The following is a 25168-nucleotide window of genomic DNA, read 5'->3' on the forward strand; positions in this document are numbered from 1 at the left end:
AAAAAAAAAAAAAAAAAAAAAAAAAAAAAAAAAAATTTTGAAAAGCAGAGATTTGATAGGCCACATTCTTATCTGATAATTCAATAAAATCCAAAATCAAAAATATCAAAAATCCTAAGGATTTTGAAATTAAGAAACATGCTTCTACGTGAGTTCTTTAGACAAATAGAAAATCAAAATTGAAAATATAAACCATCTAGTAAGAATTGAAGAAGAACAGTCAGAATGTATGGGACACAGCCAAGGCTACATGCAGAAGAAACATACAACCTTACGTGCCTTAATTATTTTTAAAACAGGAATACTCAAAAATAGAGAAAATTACTAGCAAAAAAAGTTAAAATTAATAAAAATGAAATGTAATAGGAAGGTACATAGATGCAAAAACTGGCTCTTTGAAAACATCCATAAGATAAATTAGGTTTAAGAAAGGATAAAATACTTATAATTAGAAATGTGAATGGAGATGTGACCACAGGTGTACAACAGAGGATTAGAAGAGAATACCATGTGCAACTCTGGTAAATTTGAAAACCTAAAAGATATGGGTAGTTTGCTAATAAAATAGATACTACCCATGCCGACCAAAGAAGTAGAAAATGTGAAAAGACCAGTTACTGTATATAATAGTGTAGGATAGGCTATGCTAAGAAGTAGTTCTGGCTTACACAGTAGTCTTGGGTAAGTGTTCTGGACAATAGGGAAGTTTTCCCCCATTCAGTTACTTAGAGACCAAAGCATCTTATATCATATATCATGTGATCTTGCCATCCCTAGAGTCTTGTCATCCACATTATCTGGCAGAAGAAGAATATGACAGAGTGTGCATGGGAGATTTTATGGTGTGGCCTATAGATAGAACCCATCATTTCTACTTCATTTTATTGGACCCAAGTTAGTTACATGTGCTAGTGAATGCAAGGGAGAATGTGAAATGCAATCTTGCTGTGTGCCCAAAGAATGAGACACCAGAATTTGGTGAGCAATTAGAGGTATCATGGCAGAGATGGGGAAGGTGACTAAAGGACTACCATTGAAGAAGTCAATAGAACTAGATAATTTCACAGCTGAATTTTATATGATCATTAAGAATAAATTGGCGAAAATTGTTTAAACTATTCCCATCTGCTAAAAAATTTCCCTAATTCATTTTATCAAAGCAATATACGCTTATATCTAAAACCAAAGTACCAAAAAAAAACTAATCAAATAAATAAACAAATCTAACTCATGAAAATGGATGTTAAAATTCCAAATAAATGTCAACAAATACAACCCAGTAACATAAATAAAAATAAATTGTAACTGAATAGGGTTTATTCCAGGAATGCAAGGATGATTCAAAACAAGAACATCAAAATAAATCACTCCATCAATAAAAGAGAAAACTAGTATGATTCAATCAAAAGATAAAAAATCCAAAAAAACCTTAATAAAAAGTCGAAGTAAAGCAAGAATAAAAGGAAAGTTAAAATGTGAAATACAATATTTAATAAAGGTGAACAGTAAATAATGAACACTAAAGCCATTTGCATCAAAATCAAGGGAGTCCTATACTGCATGGCATTTAATTTTGAAAATTCTCATGAATGCAACAAAATAAGACAATAAAATAGTTAAGATAAATCTCAAAAAGAAGAGACAAATTTTGCTTATTTTGATAATAATGTGATTTTTGAACCTAGGAAAATCAATAGTCTAATTGAGAAGTAACCACTGGATTTAATAAGAACATTCTGGTAAAAAGTATGATATTGCCATAGTAAAAGACAAATAGGTCCATAGAAAAGAATGGAGTTCCCAGAACTAGAACCCAATGTTTATGGGAAATTATGTGACAACGTGGTCTTTTAGTTACTGGGGGAAGTGATGGCTTATTTAATTAATGATGTTGACACAGATTACTATTCCCTACCTTAAACTTAACATAAAAATAAATCCCACGTGGACCTAAGATTTAAAGGTATTCTTTGCCCAGCATCCTCTTTGGTATAAATGCTGTCATTTTCACTTTGCCAATCTAAAGAGTATGAAATGAGATCCAATTGTAATTTTATATTGCTGTGATTACCAGAGAGGTTTCACCATATTGGCCAGGCTGGTCTCGAACTCCTGGCCTCAGGTGATCCACCTGCCTCAGCTCCCAAAGCACTGGGATTGCAGACATGAGCCGCTGCACCCAGCCATGGACCCAATTTTGAATCCTACTGGTTTTTTTTAAACTTGGTACATGATGAGTATATTTCCATGTCCACTGCGTTAGGACCATTCCCGATCCAGCTTCCCATGAGAGCAATTTGGAAAGAGGCATAGTGGATCAGCACACATCTCAAATAACATCTGCAGATCTGCCAGCTTCTGTGCTTGGTACACAAAGAAAGAATTCTTCGAGTCCCTGGTCACACCAGCAGGGAAGTCTTCACGGTTCGCTTTCTCCAACCAATGTGCATGGGCTCAGACCTTCTGAACTTGGATGCTCAGCATGCCCCTCCAAGGATGCGCCCATTCTAAGTGACTTTGGCTATGGCCCTGCCAAGGCTTCATCTGTAGGGAATCTAGACAGGCAGGAAGACATCCCCACAGGTGATTTCCTCTAAGAGCAGCTACACAAATTAAAGTTGAAAACACGTGATCAAGAAAAGCCAGCGTGAAGCTTGGTGAGGAATACAGAACATACACAGTGACTGAAGAGTAAGAGAAAGGGAATGCCAAGTTCAAATTTCACTGAATTGCCCCTTTAAGAGCAATGAACATACTATAAGCAATTAAAACTCTTAAACCCAAAACATTTGCTGAGCAAAGTCCCCAGTGAATGGAATATAATATTCTCAACTGGGGAAATCTGTTTACTTTCCGACACACTCTGGTCTTAGCACAAAAATAAGCAAATGGCTTTATCTTTTAACTTTTTCTGGCCCACTCCTGGTTTTCATTCATCTCTAGTCACTCACGCTGAGTCCCACCACCTTAGGAAGACCTCCCTGCCCACTGCTGCCCAACAATCTCCCTTTCTCTAAGCTCCCCCAGAATCTGCCTCCTGTTCTACAGGAAGGTATCCTAGATTGGGTACTGTCCTAGATTGTGTTGGTAGTGTCACCTCAACTGCATCATAACATAGTGTGGAGGTGCCAGGATAGTGGGATATTTGTTTGCATTTGTTCTCACTTCTACCTACCTCCCACTCCCTGCTCAGCCCTGCCCCAACCCCTGACCTCAGTAGATAACGAAGACCTGCATGCTCCCTGGCTTCCAGAAAGATGGTGTTCCTAAGCCTAAAGCAGAGTTACCAGGAAATAGGCCATCTTCTATCATTTACAAAAGCCAATGTTCTTTGAAAGAATAGCCCAGAGGGTGAAAAAAAAGGCAGTGCCTCTGAGGACTAGAAAGAGAAGGAATCCCTCCAGCTTGGAAGAAGAGTGGGACACAGCCAGTTCTGAGAGTGGTGGATGCCCCAGAAGGTAGCAGAGCCCAATTAACATAGCTGTGTGATGTCCCATGGGAAGGCCGGCCCCTGGACACAGGGGGCTCCTGGCACCACATGGAACCCTCTAGCCTGGGATCAGCAGAATGTGAAGGGCATAGTCGATGGTGAAGCAGCCATGATAGTGATGCCTGGAAGACTACAAGCTCTTCCCACATTACCTGGCATGGAGGAAGCCTCCTGAATCGCTATGAATCTGTGAGTAGAAAAGAAATCCCCTCACCAGCTGTGAGTAGAAGAGGACTCCCCATCCCTACAAGGGGGAACAGGAGCTTGGAATAGCATTTAACTCCAAGAAAATAAGGACAAGTAGCACAGAATGTAGACCTGGTCTCATGGAGTATGAGTCACACAAGCTTTCCGTGAGCAAGCGCAACATCTAATGCAGGGCTTCTCGAACTTTAACTGCACACAGATCACCTGGGGGTCTTACTAAATGCAGATTTTGAATCAGTAGGTCTGAAATGGACTGAGATTCTACATTTCTGGTGAATTACAAGGGACACTAACCCCCCTGACCCATGAGCCACACTGAGAAATTAAAGGTCAAGGGTAAGCAAACATTTTCTATATATTTTTGTTTTCTATAAAAAACATACAAAACATTTTCTATTTTCATAGTAAAGATCTAAGTTTTGTGGGCTACACAGTCTCCATCACCACTATTCAACTCTGCTGTTGTGGCACAAAAGCAACCATCAACTTACTGTGCTCCAGTAAACCTTTATTGATAGACCACGGAGTCTGAATTTTATATATTAATAATTTTCATGTGTCATGAATTGTTATTTTTCTTTGGAGTTTTTCTCTGACCATTTAAAAATATAAAAACCATTGTTAGCTCACAGGCCATCCAAAAGCATTAGAGAACGTGGGGGCTGCATTTGACCCATGGACCACCTGGTCCAAGGTGCCCAAAACAGTACAGAACCCATGACAGGCATTCTCAACTGATGCAATAGAAGTGGGTTGCTCAGTTAGCCTATTTCCTATCCTGAAGTTGGCTTTCCCTTCCTGTTATGCTTCCACTAGCACTATGCTTCTAAAACAGCAGATGCTTTGGGGACAAGTGGATTCCGGCAAATGCTTCTTTCAAAAAAAAAAAAAATCACTGAAATGACTTTAAAAGACCTCCCTAAATCCTTCTTCTTCTAATAAGCAGCCCTGTGGAATAACAGGTTCCTATTTTAGTGAAACAGCTTTAAGGATGAGATTAAACTTCAACCACAGTTTTCTGAGCTAACAGAAGAGTGACATGATCAGGGGAGGAAATTCAACCTTGCAGAACAACACCTGGTAAATTTAAAAGCAATTGTCTCAAACTTTTATCCCCACATACCCCGGTAAAGATTCTCTTCCTCCTCTCAGCCTCACATTCCACCATGAGTCAAAAGAGAGAAAAGACAGCTCTCTATCTTGCAGCTCCTCCACCATCAAACAGCATCCCCAGTGACACAGTTCTATCTTTCTAGTAATACAACAATACATCTTAGAGTCTAAGAGGAAAACAGTGTTCTGCAATCAGAAGTGGTGAGGGATGGGCCAGCAGGGAGCCACTGCTCAGAATTCAACCCCCCAACACCCCTACCCTCCCCCCCACCCCCACCCCCACTTCCTACACAGGGCTTCCCACTCAGCAATGCCCCATATGGGTTTGCCAAATGTTTGGACAAACTTGATGCAGTGGCCTGGTGAGGGTGATTTTGCCCACTCTGTCTCCCCACACTTGATAGGCACTCAAAGGGGGAAACTTTCAAGGAGCTCACCCATCTTTCCTGCTTGCCAACTGTCCAGTGGCACCCCCGCCAGGGCTCTAGCATCCTGCAACCAGTCTTAGTTCCACCACCTATTCATGGTGGAAGGAACTGCAAGACGGAGAGCTGTCTTTTCTCTCTTTTGAGTCAAAGTGGAATGTGAGGCTGCGGGGAAGAAGAGAATCTTTACGGGGATACCTGGGGATAAGAGTTTGACGATTGCTTTTAAATTTACCAGGCGTTGTTCTGCAGGGTGGGATTTCCTCCCCGATCATGTCACTCTTGTGGTGCTGGGCAAGATACTGGACCTTTAGGAAACTCAAGTCCCTCACTGGTAAAAATAAATATAATCAGCCAGGCGCAGTGGCTCATGCCTGTAATCCCAGCACTTTGGGAGGCCAAGGCAGGTGAATCACAAGGTTGGGAGTTCAAGACCAGCCTGGCCAACATGGTGAAACCCCATCTCTACTAAAAATACAAAAATTAGCCAGGAGTGGTGGCAGGCGCCTGTGGTCCCAGCTACTCAGGAGGCTGAGGCAGGAGAATCGCTTGAACCTGGGAGAGGGAGGTCACAGTGAGCCAAGATCATGCCACTGCATTCCAGCCTGGGCAACAGCAGAGCAAGACTGTCTCAAAAATTAATTAATTAAAAATATAATCATTATACCATCCAGAGATAATATTCAAAAAAGAAAATGTTAACAATTAGCATGGTTCAGGCACTGTTTAATGAGAAAGGCACCAGCCTTAAATAACCAGTATGACTGTACTGGTAGCAGTAGCTGAATCTCAGCCTGCCCACCTTGTGGGGTGGTTGTGAGGAATGAATGACTGACACAGATAAACCCCCAGAATTTCTCCTAAAAGCCACTCACACTCGCTTCTCCCATGGAAGCTTATTCTTTCTACATGGACTCCTGGTGAATAACAGAGGCCACAAACCAGGTCTTCTGCTGGCACTGAATGCAGGACACTTGACAGTCACTTGTGCCGCTTATTGAGAGCTTGGCCAGAGCCTCCTGCTGGATGCAACTTCTCTCTCCAGACATCCTGGGGTGCACACCCAGGAATCTGGGAGATCATCCTACCCACAGTACCCAGGGCCTGCCTGGGCAGGAAAGCAGCTGGCACCTCACACTGCTGAGGACACACAGTCAACCCACTTGTAGGAAGAGCCCTTTTTGGCAGGGAGGAGTGGGCGATACAGGCACCTGAGACGCCCAAAGGCTCATCCAAGCCACCTTGAAAAACAAGGACCAAACCTCAAAGCACCACAAGAAAGAAAAGCAATGTGGTCATTTCTTTGGCAATTAACTACAGCACTGATTTCACAGAGAAAACCCTATGATCATATCCCTCACAAAGACTCTGTGCCTATGGGAAAGATCTACATCCAGCCTTGAAAGAGCCCTTATTTCTTCCCTGAGAAAACAGACTGTACTTCACCAAGGACCTTACACGTGATGCCCAATGCATGTCAGCTTTCTCCGCCCTATTTTGAGAATGGAAAGAAAAAAGAACACTTTAACTGTGGCTCAATATTTATTGACCCACAAATATGCTCAGTATGACTGGGGAAAATGGGAAGTCTTGGCACAGAAAGAAATGAAATGCACATTATAAAAGGAATAAGTGTAAAACGTAGAAAATAGCGTAAGTGCAGCTTATTTATGGTTAATAGCAGGTATTTGTTTTTGCTGCTAATAATCCAATTAGCAGTCAATCCAATGCATCCTTTATTATCAGCTGATCCATAATTACTGCTCCATGCTGAGTATTTTCCCCGGCACATGATAGCTTTCAACTGCTCAGCACAAACAACCAAATAATTGGCGTTGTTATGCTAAATACAGGACGATTCCTCTCTGAGGGGTGATGCTGCAGTTTTTAGCCATCCACGATGGCCTTTGTATTATCAGCATCTGTTGGTTAATCCCTCACTGTCCTCTCTTTAATCAGTCTTGAGGTATTCCTAAAATGCCTTAACACTCTCAAGAATGTGATACTTTGGAGACCTCTCTTTAAAGTTTAACCCTAGGACCAGACACATTCCCAGTCATCTGTAGCAGGATAGCATTCACAAGGGGATGTCAGATAGCAGTGAAAGCACAAGATACTTCTCTGAAAATATTGTAAAATTTTCTCTTTAAACATTGTTTTTAAATGATTCATCCTGGAAGAGATAGCTTCTACTATAAGACTATTTCATTCAACAGTTTCTGATCTAAACTATTCATTCTGGGAAGTGCAGTGAACCCAGGCTCTAAAAGCAGGTTGCAAAGGGAAAAATATATTCAAGTCCTCCCTTTTGAGAGACCAGACTCAATGTCACTGTAAGGGGAGAGAAGGAAGTTTGGGGTGAGCATATGGAAGTGGAAAGAGGCTGGGTGCTCTGGAGGCAGACAGACCTGGTTTGGAATCTAGATCCCTGGCTCGCTTATAAACAGCATGATCTTGGATATGTTATGAAACTTCCCTAAGCCTTGGTGTTCATCACCTGAAAAACCAAGATAAGAATGCCGGCTGTGCAGGGTTGTTAAAAAGAATAGATGACCAACTCAGAAAGCACCCAGAACTTACTACAGGCTCAGATTGTTAGTTATCTGCCTTTTGTTCTGGATGCAAAAACAAGAAGCTAGTTTTCTATAAGCCAGTAGCTCATGTCACATAATTCTATTCTCTGCAATCATACTTCCACCTCTTACCTATAAACCGTAGGTAGATTTCATCCCAGATGTACCATGGGGCTACTATACCAGCCAAAGTCCTACTCACAGTTCCCATTGTCCTGAATGCTACTGCACTCTAGGACCCATCATATTCCTATGATCCAGCACATACTTTGGTTAGCTACTGCCTGTGCCACAGCAGTTGCTATAATGTCTCTGTATATAAAAGGGAGTAAGACGTGGGTAACTACAAAGTCAAACCAAGGCCTTTTCCTAAAGACTTATTTGGGAAACAGAACCCAATGGCTATAGAAAGAATGAAAAATGCTAGGTTCTTACCCTAAATGAGGTGCCAACATCTGGAGTCAGAAGCCACACGCTCAGTTCAGCTCTTTCTTTTTGAACTTTTTATTGAAGTAGAATGCACAAAGAGAAAAGAACATGTACTTAAGGAATGTCACAAGGTGAACACACCTGTGTAATTAGCCCCACAATCAAGAAACTGAACAGGGTCAGTTTCCCAAAATGTTCTGTCCCCATCCAGTCATTAACCCCAATCAAAAGTAACCATGAACTGACTTACAGTGCCAGAGATGAGTTTCGCCTGTTTTTGTACTTTATATAAATGGAATCACACAGCCTGTGGGTCAAATCTGGCCTGCCACCTGTCCTAGTACATCCTACAAACTAAGAATGGATTTTATATTTATAAATCTTTGAAAATAATACCAAAAGAAGAATATTTCATGAGATGTGAAAAATATATGGAATTCAAATATCTGCTTCCATAAATAAAGTTTTATTGGAACACAGTGACACTAATTCATTTACATATTGTATTTCAAACCACAACTGCAGAGTTAAATAGTCACATCAGAGACCATATAACCTAAAAAGAAATAAAAATAAATACTTACTGGACCTTGACAGAAAAAGTTTGCCTACTTTAAGTGCATGACATTCCCTAAAATACACAAGCCTTTCTGTTGGGCTTATATGTAGGAGTTGAATTGCAGGGTCATAGATGTACACATATGTTTAGCTTTAGTAGACACTGCCAAGAAGTTTACCAAAATATACACTCAATTTTAAAAGAAAAGCTAAAATCTGAAGCATAAATCATAATTTCACTTTTAAGACAGGCAGGGAGAATTATAGAGAGTTGGTCTGAGCAAATGATTAGAAAACCATCAGGGCTTCCTGGAGAGGAAGCTATCAGGGTTATCTAGGTTTACATTTCTTCTCCTTCTTATTCCGCACATAGTTTTTAAAAATGCAGTGTCCTTTAACATTGCCATGGCTTAGGGAAAAGGAACAAGAATAAAAAAGTCATGTTTCTGCTTGGGATCTTAGAGCACAGCACCAACTTGATTGTTTAGGCCATGTCACAAAAACACCACCATGGGCCCAGGAACTTACTGGAATTGGAGACAAAATATCCAGGAAGCATCAGCAGCCTCCTGATCTTATGCTTTCTTAAGTTTAAACATATATGTGGGCAGCAACTACATAACTCAAACCCAACCTCCAAATCCGCCACAAAGAGTCTGGCTCCTGTACTTGGTAGAACCAGCAGGCCATCAACCAGACAGAACTGAGGAGCCATCCATCAGCTTTCAAGGCTAATCAGCAAGACATGGCAGGGTGCCCCCCACATTAGAGGCATGGGCAGGACACCCTGGCACTAGAGACGCAGGCAGGGCACCGTCTACATTAAGGTGACGTTGGGTATATTCTAAAGTCACTTCCTGGAGTCATTTCCCCAGGAATTTGTCTTGCATTTAAAATAGGATGTATTAGGTTCTTTCAAATGACATTTTTCCTCTAGGAAGGGAATTGCTTCCGATGGTTTAAGGACCACATTCATCAAAAGGGACTCAAACAGTTTGTGTCTTAACTCCACAACCTGTTGATTTCTAAGCTGGAGTAGTCTAGGAATATACAGCACAGCTTACTCTACGGGCCCAGGAGGGAGGTGGTAGCAGGGTAGCATGAGCTCCTGGCTAAGGCCAGAGTCAGTACCTGATGGTGAGACTTGTGGGGAAGGGCAGAGAGCCTCTCTCTACCTCTGGCACCACAAGTCTGCCATTAAAATCCCAGCTCTTCCCACTCCAGAAAGCAGTGGTCCTGTGGACTGGCCCTGACTGGCCCAAGGATGGGTTAAACTTAGCCTTTCCTAAAAGAAAACCCAAATTCCACCTGACCCTCTGGTGGCCTTCCAGAGACAAGCTCTGTATTTCCCCTAATCCCTTTTCCAGTTCCCTTCTGTAGGTTAAAAAATAAAATTGGGGAAAAAAAAAAAAAAAAAAAGCAATGCTGATGTTTTAGCAGCAGGAGGGTGTCTTTTCTCAGCAAGTGCACTAGCTTTTTGTCCATATGAAACAAACATATAATATACACATATATATTTCATTTTTCCTGGAAAAGGAAGCTTGCCTGAAGTTGAGCATGGCTCTAACAGAAACAGCATGTGCGTGACTGTCAAAAGAGTGAGTTCAAGCCCACTTACTGGTTAGGCTAGCTTGCCAAAGTCTCCACCCTGCTATAACCTCAGATTCATCACACTTCAGAAAACGAGAATAATAACACTCACCTCACAAGGTCGCAAGGATCAAATGCAGCATTTGTGAATATAAATGCTTTGTAAACTGTAAAACATCACACCAAGTGGTGGAGAAAGAAGCAGCCTCTTATCTTCTTTTCCTGATTCACCCTTTAATTAGTCGAGTCTTTCAGCTAGTTCCTCTTCTGATAAAGACCACCTGCCCACCACAAGGATATTAGTCAATTCAGCACCCAGCTGGCAGCCATCAGTTGGCCATCTATTAATAGCCAATTATCTGGGTGGCTTAATTAATCCATGGACCACGTGGCCTGATCTCCCTGAGATTCTGGAAAACAATGAGCCTGAAATACAGGCACCAGCTAATTTTTCAATGGCCATGAAGGAATTTGGCATCTATTATGTCTGCATGTTGCAGCTGCAAGAGATGGGCACATAAATATTGATTGGACCAGTCTCTATGGCTGGGAGGTGGGGGGTGGGAGGGATGGACATGAATGATTACTGTTCTCTGAGGAATAAAAGAAGCTACATAAATCTTCAGCCCAGACAACTAAGGAAGAAAATCCTTATTTCCAAACCACAGTGCAAACAGAGAAAAGGGACAGTTAACCACTTCAGAGAGTTTGTTAAGACAGAGTGGTCCACCAGTTCTATAGATATTTCAGCCTCTCTCCTGGCCTAGAATGCATGCAGATCAGGTTGCAACAGCAGAATTGTTAGGAAAAGGCAGCTGGGGTGGTTGTTCTCTTTTTCTGGGCATTCGAATCCCAGGGCAGGGACATGTGAGCATGCCCTGCTCTCCAGCATTTCCTTGAAAGATCTCTGTAGTGCTTACAGTTAAGAAGACAAGTGACATGAGGAGAATTTAATTATTTTTAAGTGCCTCATCTTGTCTCCAGGAAATGGTATGCAGAAAAGGCTTTGCACTTGAAATCAGCATTGTCCGGGATGCTGGGATGCCGAAGATCAGATGGCTCTGTATTCCCAGCCATCAGGGCTCCCGCTGATAGAAGGGCCAGGGTGGCAACCTCCTTCCTTCTGGAAAGAACTGGCTTTGTGTCCAGAGCAGTGCTCTAAGAGGAGGCTGCTCCTGACCTTGGGGCCTGCAGGGAAGTGTTGGGCTCCTGCAGGGCAAAGGGCAGAGGGCTGGCCACCACTTGAGCCCCTGACCCAGGACCCTGGGGCTCTACAGCCAGGCTGGCTTTTCAAGGGGCAGAGGAAGAATATGAAAGGAAGGACAGAGCATGGACAGAAGCAGGAGGAAAGAGGACGCCCTGGGTGTCACACACTTCCAGTACCACAGAGATGTCCCCTTCTCTGTCCCTCTGTCAGCCTTCAGCGCTCATTAAGTCCTGGGATGGCAGCAGCCACTGCCAAATGCAAAGATCGCTGCCCCAGAAGGTCACATGAGGCCATTTATTCTGAAATATCAAAATACCTGAGCCAGCACATTTCAGGAGCTTCTGCAGAATTCCCCAGGGTACCTCTGTGTGTGTGCACCTGTGTGTATGTGTGTGTGTTTGTGTTCTTCAATATCCCAAAGGGGTTCTTTCTTAATCAGCTCAATATCTGAGGACTCAGAGACTGATTTATTTTTTGGTTAATCTAGCTTTTCTGGTGAAATAATTAAAAGATAAGTAATAGACACAAAGTATCTGTGGTATAATTATTTATAGCCTTAAGGTCTAGTTTCAGAGTTATTCACAACTAACCTGAAAAGACTCAGGCTGCTGGTAAGCAAGTGGGGGTCAGGCAGTTCTAGAGTAGGCTGCTCCCATTTCACAGTCAAGGAGACTGAGCCAGGAGGAGAGGAATCTCAGTCATCCCTGGCACTGCCTGTGGCTGCACTGGCTGCCATGTTTATCAGGAAACTCAGAGAGTGAAACATACTTTATCTTGACATGACGGGAGCTACCAAGAGAAGGTGGGACTCTATTTCCTGATGCTTGGGTGCAGCATGAGTCTCTGTGGACCCTGCAAGGAAAAAGGCTCGCACCCAGACCAGATAAATGCAGGCAAGTGGGAGGGCTCTGCAGCCAGCAGTAGAGGGCATGGGCACGTCCAAACTCACCCCTCCAAATAGATGACGAGTCTATGATTCTGGGTCTCTGGGGTGGAATGTGCAAAGGCCATGGCAGAGTTCACAGACTCCCCCAGGAGAGGAGCTGCGGATCTGGCCCTGCTTTCTAATTCAGATTATTTTCCAAAAATGCATTGGGGACTTTGAGATGTTATAGAAGAGTGACAAAACTGCAAACACGAGAAATGAAACAAAGGCTCAAGCGATGAAGGTCTTCAAAAATTGGTTCCTGGGTGTCTGATAACAGATAAGACCACAATGGAAAGTTGGGATGGGGAGATGTGGTGAAGGATGTAGGCACAGGAGGTAAAATCAGATGGCTTGAAAACCAGGCTGTGCAGGAACCCTGGGCTTCAGGCGTCAGCCCACAGCAGCCTTATTCTGTCCCTGTTTGGTTTATAAATGATCTCTGATGAGTGGAAATTAGCACTTTTAGATGATACAACCAGACGGGCAGCCCTGAAAAATGTTAGACTCTGGACAGATTGGGGAGGCTTGTGACAGGGCCATTAATTGATCCTCCCTTCCAGCTTTGCCCCCTGTCTTCTCTGATTTGAGTAGGTATCATTCTGTGCCTCTGGGGAAGTTTGAGACAGGAATTCCTGGTCTTTCTTTCCAAAAACATCAGGCCACTTGGGGAAACAAAGGTTAGGGAGAGATAGAGCTCCCCAATCTGACTAAAGGAGATTCTCCTAGAACAGACATCTGCAGGTCCCTGGGACAGGGTCTCCTGCAGGGACCTAAGGGAGAGAGTGGGCTTGGAGGGAGAAAGAAAGCTAGGACATGGCAGAGCTGCCACTGACTTGGAACTGATGGCCAGAGGCCTGGACTCTGCACAAGACCCTGGGCCTTGGGGACAACCCAGAATAAGGTGAAACATGACCCAGGGTGAATTTCTCACCAGGCCGATGGGACAGAGGCTCAGTGTTTTGTTTTTCCTTCAGAGGAAGCTTCTTGACATTTAGAAAGTGACCACATATGATTTCTTGACTACCTGAGATTCCAACCTGATATCTGCATAGTTCTCAGTCACTTACAAGAGCCTCTGTAGGAGCCAGCTGTGTAACAAACACCACCCTGAGGCCTGCTCCAGGGAACTTCCTTAGAGCAGGAAAAAAGCACAGCACCTTGCACAGACATCTGCACAGCAGCTGAAAGGATGAGCATGCATCTCATCACAGGCTACTTCTGGTCACACCAGAGTCACACTGAAACTGCCTTTGCAAAAATTATAACAATGAGAAAATGATGACAGTGAAAGAGATGTGACCCAACTGACTCCATCTTGTCTCTAACTTCCAAGCTGTCCTTGCTGGTTCCTAGGTGTAGGCTGAACTGCCTTTGGGAAGAGCCCTGAAACAAAAATGATAACGGCGCTTTGCCAAAATAAACCCCCATCTTGCCTGGGGACCAGACTGCCTTTGCAGGACTAACAAATTAGCCACAAGATTAGAAATGATGGTTTAGGAGTCATGCAGCTGGAGGCCACAAAATTCCAAACCTCCCCATTTGCTCCTAGGGATAACATCACTATTGTGAAACCTAAGATTGGTGCTTGAGATGTTTTTCAGACCCTACACTTGGTAGATCAGCTAACCCACCCAGATTAACAAACTGGCCTATCTGATCATGTGGCCCCCACCTGGCCCCCACCCAGGAACTGACTCAGAGGAAGAGGACTGCTTCGACTCCCTATGATTTCATCTTCAACCCTACCAATCAATATCCCCCACTCCCTGGCCCCCTACCCACCAAATTATCCTTATAAAAAACCTCAGTCTCTGAATTTTCCAGGAGACTGATTTGAGTAATAATAAAACTCCAGTCTCCCATTCAGCCACTTTGCATGAATTAAACTCTTTATTACAATTTCCCTGTCTTGATACATTGGCTCTGTCTAGGTAGTGGGCAAGAAGAACCCATTGGACGGTTACAAAATTCCCTGAGCAGAGTCCAATATGCACATACTGAGCATCAGTAGATTAATAGGGTCTCTCTCTAAAATGCATGACTTTTTTAAATGGGAGAAATTATCTACTAAATGAGGAATAAAATAACAGTGTCATATACTTAAGGCATTGGTGGGATGCAAATGTTACAGAAAGACAAGCTATTTTCTAACGGTGTTTGCTGTATTTCTAGTACAGCGCCAATACACTTACAGGGGCCAGAGGCATTTTATTCAAAGCCTTTATATTTGTAATACATTCCTTGAAAATTACCCCCAGGCTTACAATTCTTTTGCTTTTACTAAGCCCTAAGCACCTGGACTATATTTAGTTTCTTGGAAATAAGAGACAAATTTGCTGATATTTTTTAAAATTTAGTCAGTTATTGTATGAGTCTCCAAATGGCAAACAAATGATAGAGAAGAAATTAAAACATTTTTCAGCTACTTTTAAGTGGCGTCGTATTTATCGTTTAAATGCAGTCTGAATTAAAACATCAAATTTGTTATGTGATTTTTCAGTTAGAAATTAGAGCTTTGCTGAATAATTGGGGGGGGAAGGCAAGAAAAGAATGAAATTAACATTACAAAGTCAAATTTAAAGAACACTTTATTTAAGCTATTAATAGAAAGAACCAGCCCTTCTGGAAACTAAGAAGAAAATCCAATAAATTACCTTAAACCAGGAGTGCAGCATCCCTTCTTCACTTCACTTGCACCGGGGCCCAGAGACCAGAGATTTCATTTTACCCTGCCCACTTTGGAGATGCTATCACTAGGTGAAGGGGGCATTTCCTAAGGCCATGAGGAAAAGAGAACAAGGGCCTGATTGCCCAGAACCAGAACCTGCCTCTCTGAAGGCAATTTGCTCCACAGAATTTAAGGATTGGGTGGTCCCAGGCCAGAGAGCCCAGCTCTCTCCCATCTCTACACCTTTCCCACCTTCTCTGAATGCATTAACAGGAAGGAAGCCCACTCCTCTTGCTTTGGAAGAAAAGCTGACTCCCTCGCCCATGCTGGGAGGATGCCTAGAGGCCTAAGCAGGAAGAAAGTCTCTCCAAGTCTTTAGCACATCCAAGCCAAAGAACTGTCCCCATGATTACACCCTAGGAAAACCTACAGCACTGAACTCACTCAAAAACCAAATTGTTTCCCTGTGAAGGACAAAAGTCCCATCCGAATTCCTACTGTTGAAGAAACAATTCACTGGCAAATGCCTCCCAAACCAATGCCTCCATAACCACCCATCGCAGGGACCCTCCTCACCAGAGTATGCTCTGTCCAGTGAGGGGAGCCTCCTGTGCCCCATATGGTGTCTTCCAAGGGCAGAGGTGGTGTCCCCCTGAAGTGGCTCCTGCCTTAACATCTCCACAATTACACAAACTCCCTTGGAGCTCTCCAAGGGTGAGGATCTAGGGATGAGCCACGGGAGCTCTGGAAAGTGGGCGGGGGAACTCCCGCTGTAAATCCAGGCTGTCTATGGTTTTATCGGCATTGAAAAAGCAAGTAGCGGGCAGTTTCAGGAGACATCCCATTCCATTCTTGTCCTGATGCTGCTACTTGGACAGCCTGGTTAGCTTGGGCCAAATTTTTCACCTCCTTAATGTCATCTGCATAAAAGTACTATCTTGTCTCCCTTATGCAATTGTTGTATTAAATGAACTGACATATGTAAATGGAGTCTGTGAATTTGTAAAGCACTATACAAATACTGGTGGCTGTTATTTAATATGCCTGCATAGGCTCACATGAGATAGGTCTTTGAGCACACTCAAGAAGAAAATAATTTGACCGGCTGGGCGTGGTGGCTCACCCTTGTAATCTCAGCACTTTGGGAGGCTAAGGCGGGTGGATCACAAGGTCAGGAGTTCAAGACCAGTCTGGCCAACACAGTGAAACCCCGTCTCTACTAAAAATACAAAAATTAGCTGAGCGTGGTGGCAGGCACCTGTAATCCCAGCTACTTGGGAGGCTGAGGCAGAAGAATTGCTTGAACCCGGGAGGTGGAGGTTGCAGTGAACAGAGATCATGCCACTGCACTCTAGCCTGGGCGGCAGAGCCAGCCTCCATCTCAAAAAATTTTAAAAAATTAAAAAATCATTTGACCATACTTACATAGAGCCAATCAAACTACAATCGACAGACTTGGTTTCCTTCATCTAACTCCCAAATGCCACCCATCAATAGGCTGCTCCAGAATCACATGCAGCCCTGATAAAACTAGTAATTCTAGAACCTTCTCCCAAACTCAAAGGGTCATAATCTCTGCAGTACGCCCAAATACCTGCATGTTAATGGAGCTCTGCAGGTGATTCTGACATGCAGTCAGGTTTTGGTACCACTGTGTTCCTTTGGATATGTCATACAAATGTCCTGTATATATGAGTCACAGGAAATAAAATTGTTCTGGTGTTATATAAGGAGTCTCTTTCTTCCTCTCTTCTCAGGTACATACACACTAAGATACAGAGTGACCTTCACCCACCAGACACAAAATATATCCACAAATATGCACAACACAGGTATGTAGACACACAAAGCCGCACATACAGGGGAAAAACAGGAAGGAGAAAAATACTAACAAAAAAGAAGAAGGTACTTAATAGTAAGAGGTGTCAAGATTTTCTAAGTCTATAAAATTCATGTTTATAGAAGGATACAGAAAATGAGAAAAAGAAGGGATAAGACGTTAAGACAAAGCAACTGGTTCAAAACTAGAAAACCTCTTCTTTCATGACTGCACAGTACGATATCCTGACTCCTGCTACTAGACCGCTCCCACCTCAAGTACCACTTATTTGCTTATAATTCTGCCTCATCCAGGAACTTACGAGGCCTTCCCATCCGCATGCCAAAGGACAAGGACACAGCATGCTCATCATAGCAGCCCCCAAACCCAGCACAGAGCCTGGCATACAGCTGCCTGCGATAAATGTATACTGAGCACATGCCAGGATAAGAAGAGGCAGGAGAGGAGGAGGGACAAAGAGTGCACAAAGAAGGAAACAGATCTCTTGTCCCAGATCCCTGGTGTAAACTAAGAATAAACAAGCTTAAGGTAATGAGGGTCAAAGCAAAACAGAGAAAGTTCATCTCCCTGCAGGCATCGTTAACTGCATCACAGGGAGCAGAACCACCTAGGGAAAAAGAAGGAAAACTCTCCAGATCTATGGGCAGGGGCTGAGTGAGAAAATTGATTCGGTGCTATAAATGCAATTTGAAGTCACCAATCTGGTCTCACCACCTCCTTGTCTGACCCTCTCCAGGGGTCCTCACACCCACAAGATCCTACCCCATCCAGTCCCTTCCCAGACTTTATCCCTCCAACCTCCACACACTTTATGCTCAAACTATGCCAAACTCACACAACGTGCTGTGTCATTCCTCTGAGCCTGTTTCACCCAGTTAACCTCTACCTGGAATGCCCTTTCTACCTACTGACAAACCTGTTTATCCTTCTCAACTCAGCTCTGTTATGTCCTCCTCCTCCTGCAGGGAACCCCCAGCTCCCATGACACGCAGTGCACGGAACCATCTTAGCTCCATGCACACTTCACATCCTGGCCCAATGATGAGTGAACCTCTCTCCCCCTAGAGAGTAAATTCTATCTCTCTCTACCCTCAGCACCTAACACTGCCTGAGCACACCATAGGTGCTAAATAAATGCTTGTTGAAATAGACTGAGCAAGATTCCAGAACGTAAGTGCTGGAAGACTTAGTTTAAAAGAGGAAACGGAGAGGCAACTTGATACAGTAGAAACCCTGAGAGTGGAGCTTGGAGTTTAAACCAGTAGAACGACATAAGGTAAGTGACTTAAAGACCCTGAACCTGTTTTCCTGATCTATGAAACAAACATATTATCACCCAACTCCTACAACTACTTATGAGGAAGGCACCCACTATGCACCTGGCACACAGTAGGCCCTCTATACTCTACTTAACTAGAGAGACTTTACCTCCTGTCCACATCTACCTGTTTTTCAGTCTCCCATTTCCGACCGTAAGCTCCTCCAAGTCTTTTGCCCAGGTCCCTAGATGGCCGTTCTAGACCCAGTTTATAAAGACTGCCTGGCTGGCCAGGAAATTCCCCAGAGGCCTTCTTCTGTGTCCCTGGGTCAAATCCATGAAGAGAAAACTGAAGGCTTCCATGTCACGAAAAACCATGACCAAATAAATTTTCATGTGTCTTTTCTCCTATTGATCTGCCTAACTGATTTTCAGTGAACCTTCAGAGAGCCACGGGGAAGTTTTCCCTTCGCCCCTACAGGGCTCTGGATCTAAGAGTGAGCCTGTAGGGGGAGCCTTGTGGCTCCCTCACAGGAACCGACTGGGCAGGAGTTGGAAAAGCCACTTGGATTTCCATTTCCTCAACTCCCCGCCAATACCAAGACGTCTGTTTCTACAGGCTCTTTCGTGGTGTTCTGGGCACATTCAACTTCCAATGCAGCTGAGAGGCTCGGGAACAGTTAAAGGACAGGGGTGACAGCCGCCTGGGAGGCTGCAGGGCGCTCGCCCGCAACGCACAAGCGCGCGCAGCGCACCCGGCCGCCTGCCTCCTCAGGTCGGGCCTGGCAGCTGCGGGAGGAAGGTCAGCGCAGCCGCCACACTTCTCCCGGGCGCTGGCACCGGCCGACCGTGCCGCCCAACCCAACCTCCGGCGACTCTCCGGCAGCGCCCGCAGCCCGCCAGCCCCCGGGCCGCCCGTCCACAGCACCCCCTCCGCCGCGGGACCCTCGCGCCTTGCTTAAGTTGGAAGCCCAGCTCCGCAGGCGAGCGCGCGCCCGCCACCCACACCCACCGCCACTTACGCACACCGCGGGTCCGGAGATGCCCCCGAGCGTTTTAAAATCCAGAAACATCGCCTGGTAGTCACATCCGGCGGTTGTTACCTGCTCGCAGCACCCAAACCCTCACCGTGGTTTCCCGGGAGTCCGCAAACCCAGCACGCGGGCTGAGCGCCCTCCCGTAAGCCACTGCCCCGCGCCAGCGCGCCGCCAAGCCGCCTACCTTGGGGGTCTGCACTTCAGGTCCCGTCGGCACCTCCAACTTCCTCTTGGTTACCCAGAAGAACAGCAGCACCGTGATCCAGAGCACCCCGAAGACCGGCAGAACCAGGCGGCGAGTCAGGCGCCGCATGGTCCCCTTTGCCTCTTCCTCTCCGCGGCGCTACGTCCCTGGGGCACCCCCCTGCGGTCAGGGTTGGCGGGGCAGGAGTCCCGGCGAGCGCCTCGCTCTGGGGAGCGCTAGACCCAGGATCCGGGTGGAGGGGCGACGGGATCCTGCAAGGCGCCCTTCCTGCTTTGGAGAGAAGCGAGTCTGGGTGGGGGGCGCCAGGCGGCCCGAAACGTGGCAGGGAAGGACCGAGGGCAGCCAGGCTGGACGCCTGCTCCAGCGGGAGAAGCGCGGTGGCCGCCGAGATGTTCCCCACGCCGCCACCGCGGAGGCTGCCGCCGCCTCGCCCGCTGCTGCCGATAGGGAAACTGACTGGAGCAGCGGGAGGGAGGAATCCGAGGCTGTGCCAAGCACCCCGGGAGGAGCACGAGGGCGGAGGGAATGAGGGGGGAGGGCGGGCGCGACAGACAGACTGACTCCGAGCGAGCCCAGGTGGGAGCGAGCGGGGCTCTGAGAGGGGGCGCTACCGCCGCCAGCCGACCGAAGTGCACGGTGCTGTTGCGGGGCCGCCCGCTCTGAGCCCTGGGCGCAGCTGCCGGACCTCTGTGGGATGGGGCAAGGCGGGGCGTGGCGGGGCAAGGCGGGGCGTGGCGGGGCAAGGCGGGGCGTGGCGGGGCAAGGCGGGGCGTGGCGGGGCAAGGCGGGGCGTGGCGGGGCGTGGCGGGGCTGCAGCGGTGCACTCGGGATGCCCGCCACCCCCAGCTGCCAGCTGGGACCTAAGGGCCGGCCCGCGCCAGGCGGCGCTGTGCCTGGGAGGACTTTCCGCTCATCACGGGGGCTGCACGTGGCGCTCAAACCGGGGTCCCACCCTCAATGTACTCGTCCTACCACAGCCAGCGCTGGGATACCAGGGCGCTGGCAGTGCTGCTGCCCCAACCCCGCGGTTCACTTGCCTGACCACTAAGGGCCAAGGCCGCGTTCAGCCCACTCCACAGGGTGTTTCTGTGCCTGCCTGCAGGTGCCTGGTAACTTTTTCTGCTTAATGGAAAGCTGAGCTGGTCTAAATTTAACTTTAAAGATATCCTTTTAAAAATTAAGGCGCAATTATCTCCCATGAAGGTTTTCTCTCCCTGTAAGCATCAGGGCTTTGTGGTTGCAAGAAAAGAGGTCCAAAGTTGGACCAACCACTTTGGACTCTTGGGAAGTGAACCTGGGCAGGGGGATACTGGGTGCAGAGGGTGATCTTTCAAAAGTTCCTTTTCCCAAGGGCCTTTGGGAAGGGCACCCCCGCTCCCACTTGAAGATTAAAACCTCTTGGATCCAGAAGCAAAGCAAATTCTGACTCCAGCTCCTAGTAGGCTGAAGTAGGCTGGAATCACGGCCAGATTACTGACCAGAGAGTACTGACCTAGCTTAGTCACACTCACTGTGTAAGTCTTGGTTAAGTCATTTACCTTCCCCCAGCCTTCCATTCCTCATCTGTAAAATGGAGGGAAAATACCTCTTCTAACTAGCAAATGAGTAATTGGTGAAAGCTGAATGCAAGGTGCTGGTGTTATCCAAGCACTCAAAGAGGGGAAGGGAAACATTGCTCTGTCTGGGGAGCAGAGGCAGCAGGAACCATGCCATTTTTGTTGGAGGGTTGCTTGCTTCCTGGAGTTTCTTGGGGAGGTGAGAATGATGTACCCACTGTGGCAGCCACCATCCTCCCTGCCTCTCTCTCCCCATAGAGCTCAGTGTAGGGGAAGCTCCTGTACCTGTGTGCAGGTGAGACAGCTGTAAATCAGGTCTCCGGAATTCCTTCTCCACCAAGATGTTTCCTCCAAGACATGTACTGATAAATTGAGGCGTCTACTCAAAGCCTCTTGTGTTTGGTACCTTGCCTTTCAGCCACAGGGCAGTCCTGTCTCACAATCCCAGAGAGTTCTTGACTGGGCTGTAGATAAGAAGTTTGGGGTTGGGAACCACAGTTGAAATTAAACAGCCCAGGCTGGACGTGATGGCACACGCCTGTATTCCCAGCACTTTGGGAGGCCGAGGGGGCAGACCACAAGGTCAGGAGTTCGAGATCAGCCTGGACAACATGGTGAAACCCTGTCTCTACTGAAAATACAAAACCTAGCTGAGTGTGGTGTCACGTGCCTGTAATCCCAACTACTCAGGAAGCTGAGGTAGGAGAATCATTTAAACCTGGGAATCAGAGGTTGCAATGAGCCAAGATGGCGCCATTGCACTCTAGCCTGAGCGACAGAGCAATACTCTGTCGAGAAAGAGAGAGAGAGAGAGAGAGAGAAAGAACGAGCCCCAAAAAGGTGAGCACTGTTGCCAACCCTTTCAAGACTTACCTGCACTCTAAGACTATGAATGCCAGAGTTGATCTAGCATTTGCTTTTATCAGAACTCTGCACACTGAAAGATTGGAGCAGGCTCCCCAGCCACTGCTTTGGCCCGACAAAGGCCCAGGTAGATGACCATCATGGGAAAGGTTGGGGGAGCCGCAAGAGAACTCACCTCTGCAGCATCCAAAGCACCTTGGATCTCTTGCAGGAGCTTCACCCTGGACCTGCAGGATCGGGCGTGCCAAGCGTTCTGCTGCAGGCTCTGCAGGGGACCCCCAGGCAAGCTGCTGAGCTGCTGTTGACTCCAGGCAGAAGCTGCAGCACAAGAGTCCATTGCTCAGCGCTTTGTGATTCCGCTTCTGAGTAACAGATGGCAGACAGTTACACAACACCGCCAAGCTTTTGAGATGTGCAGCACCACCACACTGCTCACCACACTGCTGGGATGCTGAGGTGCCTCATTCCGACTGTTAGGCATATAGGGAAACTGAGGCCCTGGGGTGAAGACAGCTCCATGCAGGGCCTGCAATGTCTGGGAGAGTGGGAATTTCCTTCCAAGAATGATTTGCTTCTCAAATCATTATTTTGTCCTCTACTCAAATGGGGAAGATTTTCTGGGCCTACGGAAGCTGTCAAGGGAATTCAGGTTTGGTAGGTGTCATTAGCTGATCCAGCCAGAGAGCATATTAATCTCAGTTGTCAAACCGGTAAATGCCCTTAGGACTGAAGTCAATTTCAAGTGGTACTTCAAACATCTGGAAGTGAAGTGAGTGTCCATGTGGGACTTGGTTCTGTAGGTCTCTCCAGGTACCCAGTCTATCCAGGGGCCCCCCATGCTCAGGAATATATTTGAAACCCTTTAATAACCAGCTTTAAGTGTGGGAAACATCGTGAGACCCTGTCTCCAAACAAACAAACAAACACACAAGTACCCAGGAGTAGTGGCATGTGTCTGCGGTCCCAGGCACTTGGGAGGCTCAGACAGGAGGATTACTTGAACCCAGGATTTTGAGGCTGCAGTGAGCTATGATCTCACCACTGCACTCCAGCCTGGGTGATGGAGCCAGACCCTGTCTCAAAATAAATAAATAAATAAACAAAATAACCAGCTTAAGTAATGCAGAGCATGGTTGATCCCAGTGGAGGATTAGCTATCATTGGCGATTAATCCAAGTTACTTTTTTCTTATCACAGCCGATATGGGGAGGAAAAGCTCCTAGCAAAATATTTAACATGGCAGGAGATTAAAAAAATACACTCTGAATTAGGACTCTCCTGGTGCCCTAAAACACATCTACCTCCAGGTCTTAATATTTTTGAGCAAGCTCCTCATTTCGCTGGGTCTGTGGTTTCCCATCTGCAATGTCATGTTCTCTCAAAGACCCTCCCAGCTGACGCATTTAGGATTCAGACCTTCCTTGTCCTGGGTCAGGACCTTCTTTACCACTCCTTTTGGCGAGTTCTGTGTAAGCTGTTCTCTCCTCACAGCCGAAGACATTAGAGAGAAAATTGGGTACTGGAGCAGATGTGAGTCATTCATGTTAGTATAAAAACTATGGAATGAAATCTATTATGGCCCGGAAAGCTGTGTAAAGCAGCATATGGAGCAAATGCAAGCTGGAAGCAGGAGGAAGCCATGAAGTCCCATGCATATGCTCTGCGGCGGCTTTTGCTGTGGGCTCTCACACTTCACGTCTCGTTTCCTGTAGCTGTCTCCCCGTCATTCTCGCTCAGCCCACTGCAGAGGCTGCAGCCTTTGTTCCTTTTGGATCAGATTCTCTGAGTCCCTCCTCTCTGCCCACTGTGTGACTTCAGGGAGGCTGTGTGAGCCTGAGTGGCTGTGTGTGTGCGCCTTGCCATCTGCATGCTTATTAGACCTGTCACAACCAGCGAGACCCCCTCTGTGCCAACCTAATGAAATTTCACCCACAAAAGCCCAGACAGTTTTCTGCTGAGGTCTTTACCTCTTCTGGGCCATAGAGAAAGGTAAGCGGTAGCTGGGCGGATTGCAGTACAGTGGGAAGATGAGCCGTACACATGTTGGCCCAGTCCTGGCAGGGTTCCCCAGCAGCAAAAAGAGCAGCAGTGAAAATTCAAAGATCTGTCTGTCTTTATTCCAGAGTCCTACAGATACAGGTCTTTGGACTGACTCCTGCAGTTGGCTCTGTTCAAGTTCTCCACTGTAAATAATACATCAACCCCCCTTTCCTCTGTGTTTCTCTCCATTTTCCTTGCCACTGTAGAGCCTGTCAAAACCGCATGTCCGGGACCTCCTGCAAGGCTTTCTTATAAAGTGAGTGATGGAATAGTTTAAACCACATGGTAAATGAGGATGAGCTATTACCAACCCCTTACCTCATCTTTCTGCCACATGTCGGTGCATCTTTGTCAAAAGAATAAAGCCAGCCGGGTTTTCCTCTCATCTTTGATGAGTAGATGGGTGGCTTTATCTAAGGGATCTGACAGTCACCTTTCTGGATCTTTCTCTTTCCATTAAGCAACTCCTTTCACCAGCCCACTACCCTCAACTCCTCTCCCTCCTTTTATTCTTATATACTGCTGTATAATTCAATTCTTTGACAGGGATCTATATCTTTGCATTTCAAAGGCCTATTTCTTTTATTGTTTGAAATGCCCCAAACTTTTCTTTGTTCCTCACCCAAATGCCAAGTGTAAAACTTAATATTACTACAATGATATGCCTTTGCTTGTTGTGTAAAATGGTTTGATCTTCAGTGATGGTGCCCTGTGGTGATCTGAGACATTTTCCTTACCTTGCCCCACCCCCCCAAAAAATGCAAAGTTCTATCATGAAGCTGTGACCCAGTTTGCCTAAAGAAAAACAAAAGACCGGGCGTGGTGCCTCACACCGGTAATCCCAGCACTTTGGGAGGCTGAGGCTGGCAGATCACCTGAGGTCAGAGTTAGAGACCAGCCTGGCCAACATGGTGAAACCCCATCTCTACCAAAAAATGCAAAAATTAGCTGGGTGTGGTGGCAGGTGCCTGTAATCCCAGCTACTCGGGAGGCTGAGGCAGGAGGATGGTTTGAATCCAGGAGGCGGAGGTTGCAGTGAGCCAAGAGTGCACCATTGCACTCCAGCCTGGTCAACAACAGTGATACTTTGTCTCCAAAAAAAAAAAAGAAAGAAAAAAGAAAGAAAAGAAAAATAAAGTAAAAGAAAATTAAAATTATTCACTTGAATTATCTAGAGGAG

At 46.1% G+C, this 25168-nt stretch overlaps 1 protein-coding gene across 2 annotated transcripts in view; it reads right to left on the bottom strand.

Moving 5' to 3' along the window:
- GALNT14 (polypeptide N-acetylgalactosaminyltransferase 14) overlaps window positions 1–20240 on the bottom strand; it is a 233210-nt gene extending 212970 nt beyond the window's left edge. For both annotated transcript variants that reach the window (XM_032239220.1, XM_032239219.1), the window contains exon 1: window positions 19508–20240. In XM_032239220.1, the coding sequence (XP_032095111.1) occupies window positions 19508–19636 (129 nt within the window). In that variant the 5' untranslated portion in view covers window positions 19637–20240. The remainder of the gene's footprint in view (window positions 1–19507) is intronic.
- Between the last annotated feature and the right edge of the window lie 4928 nt (window positions 20241–25168).

This window comes from Sapajus apella, unplaced genomic scaffold, assembly GCF_009761245.1.
Source record: "Sapajus apella isolate SASKATOON/1434 unplaced genomic scaffold, GSC_monkey_1.0 scaffold44, whole genome shotgun sequence".
NCBI classification, from domain to species: Eukaryota; Metazoa; Chordata; class Mammalia; order Primates; family Cebidae; genus Sapajus; species Sapajus apella.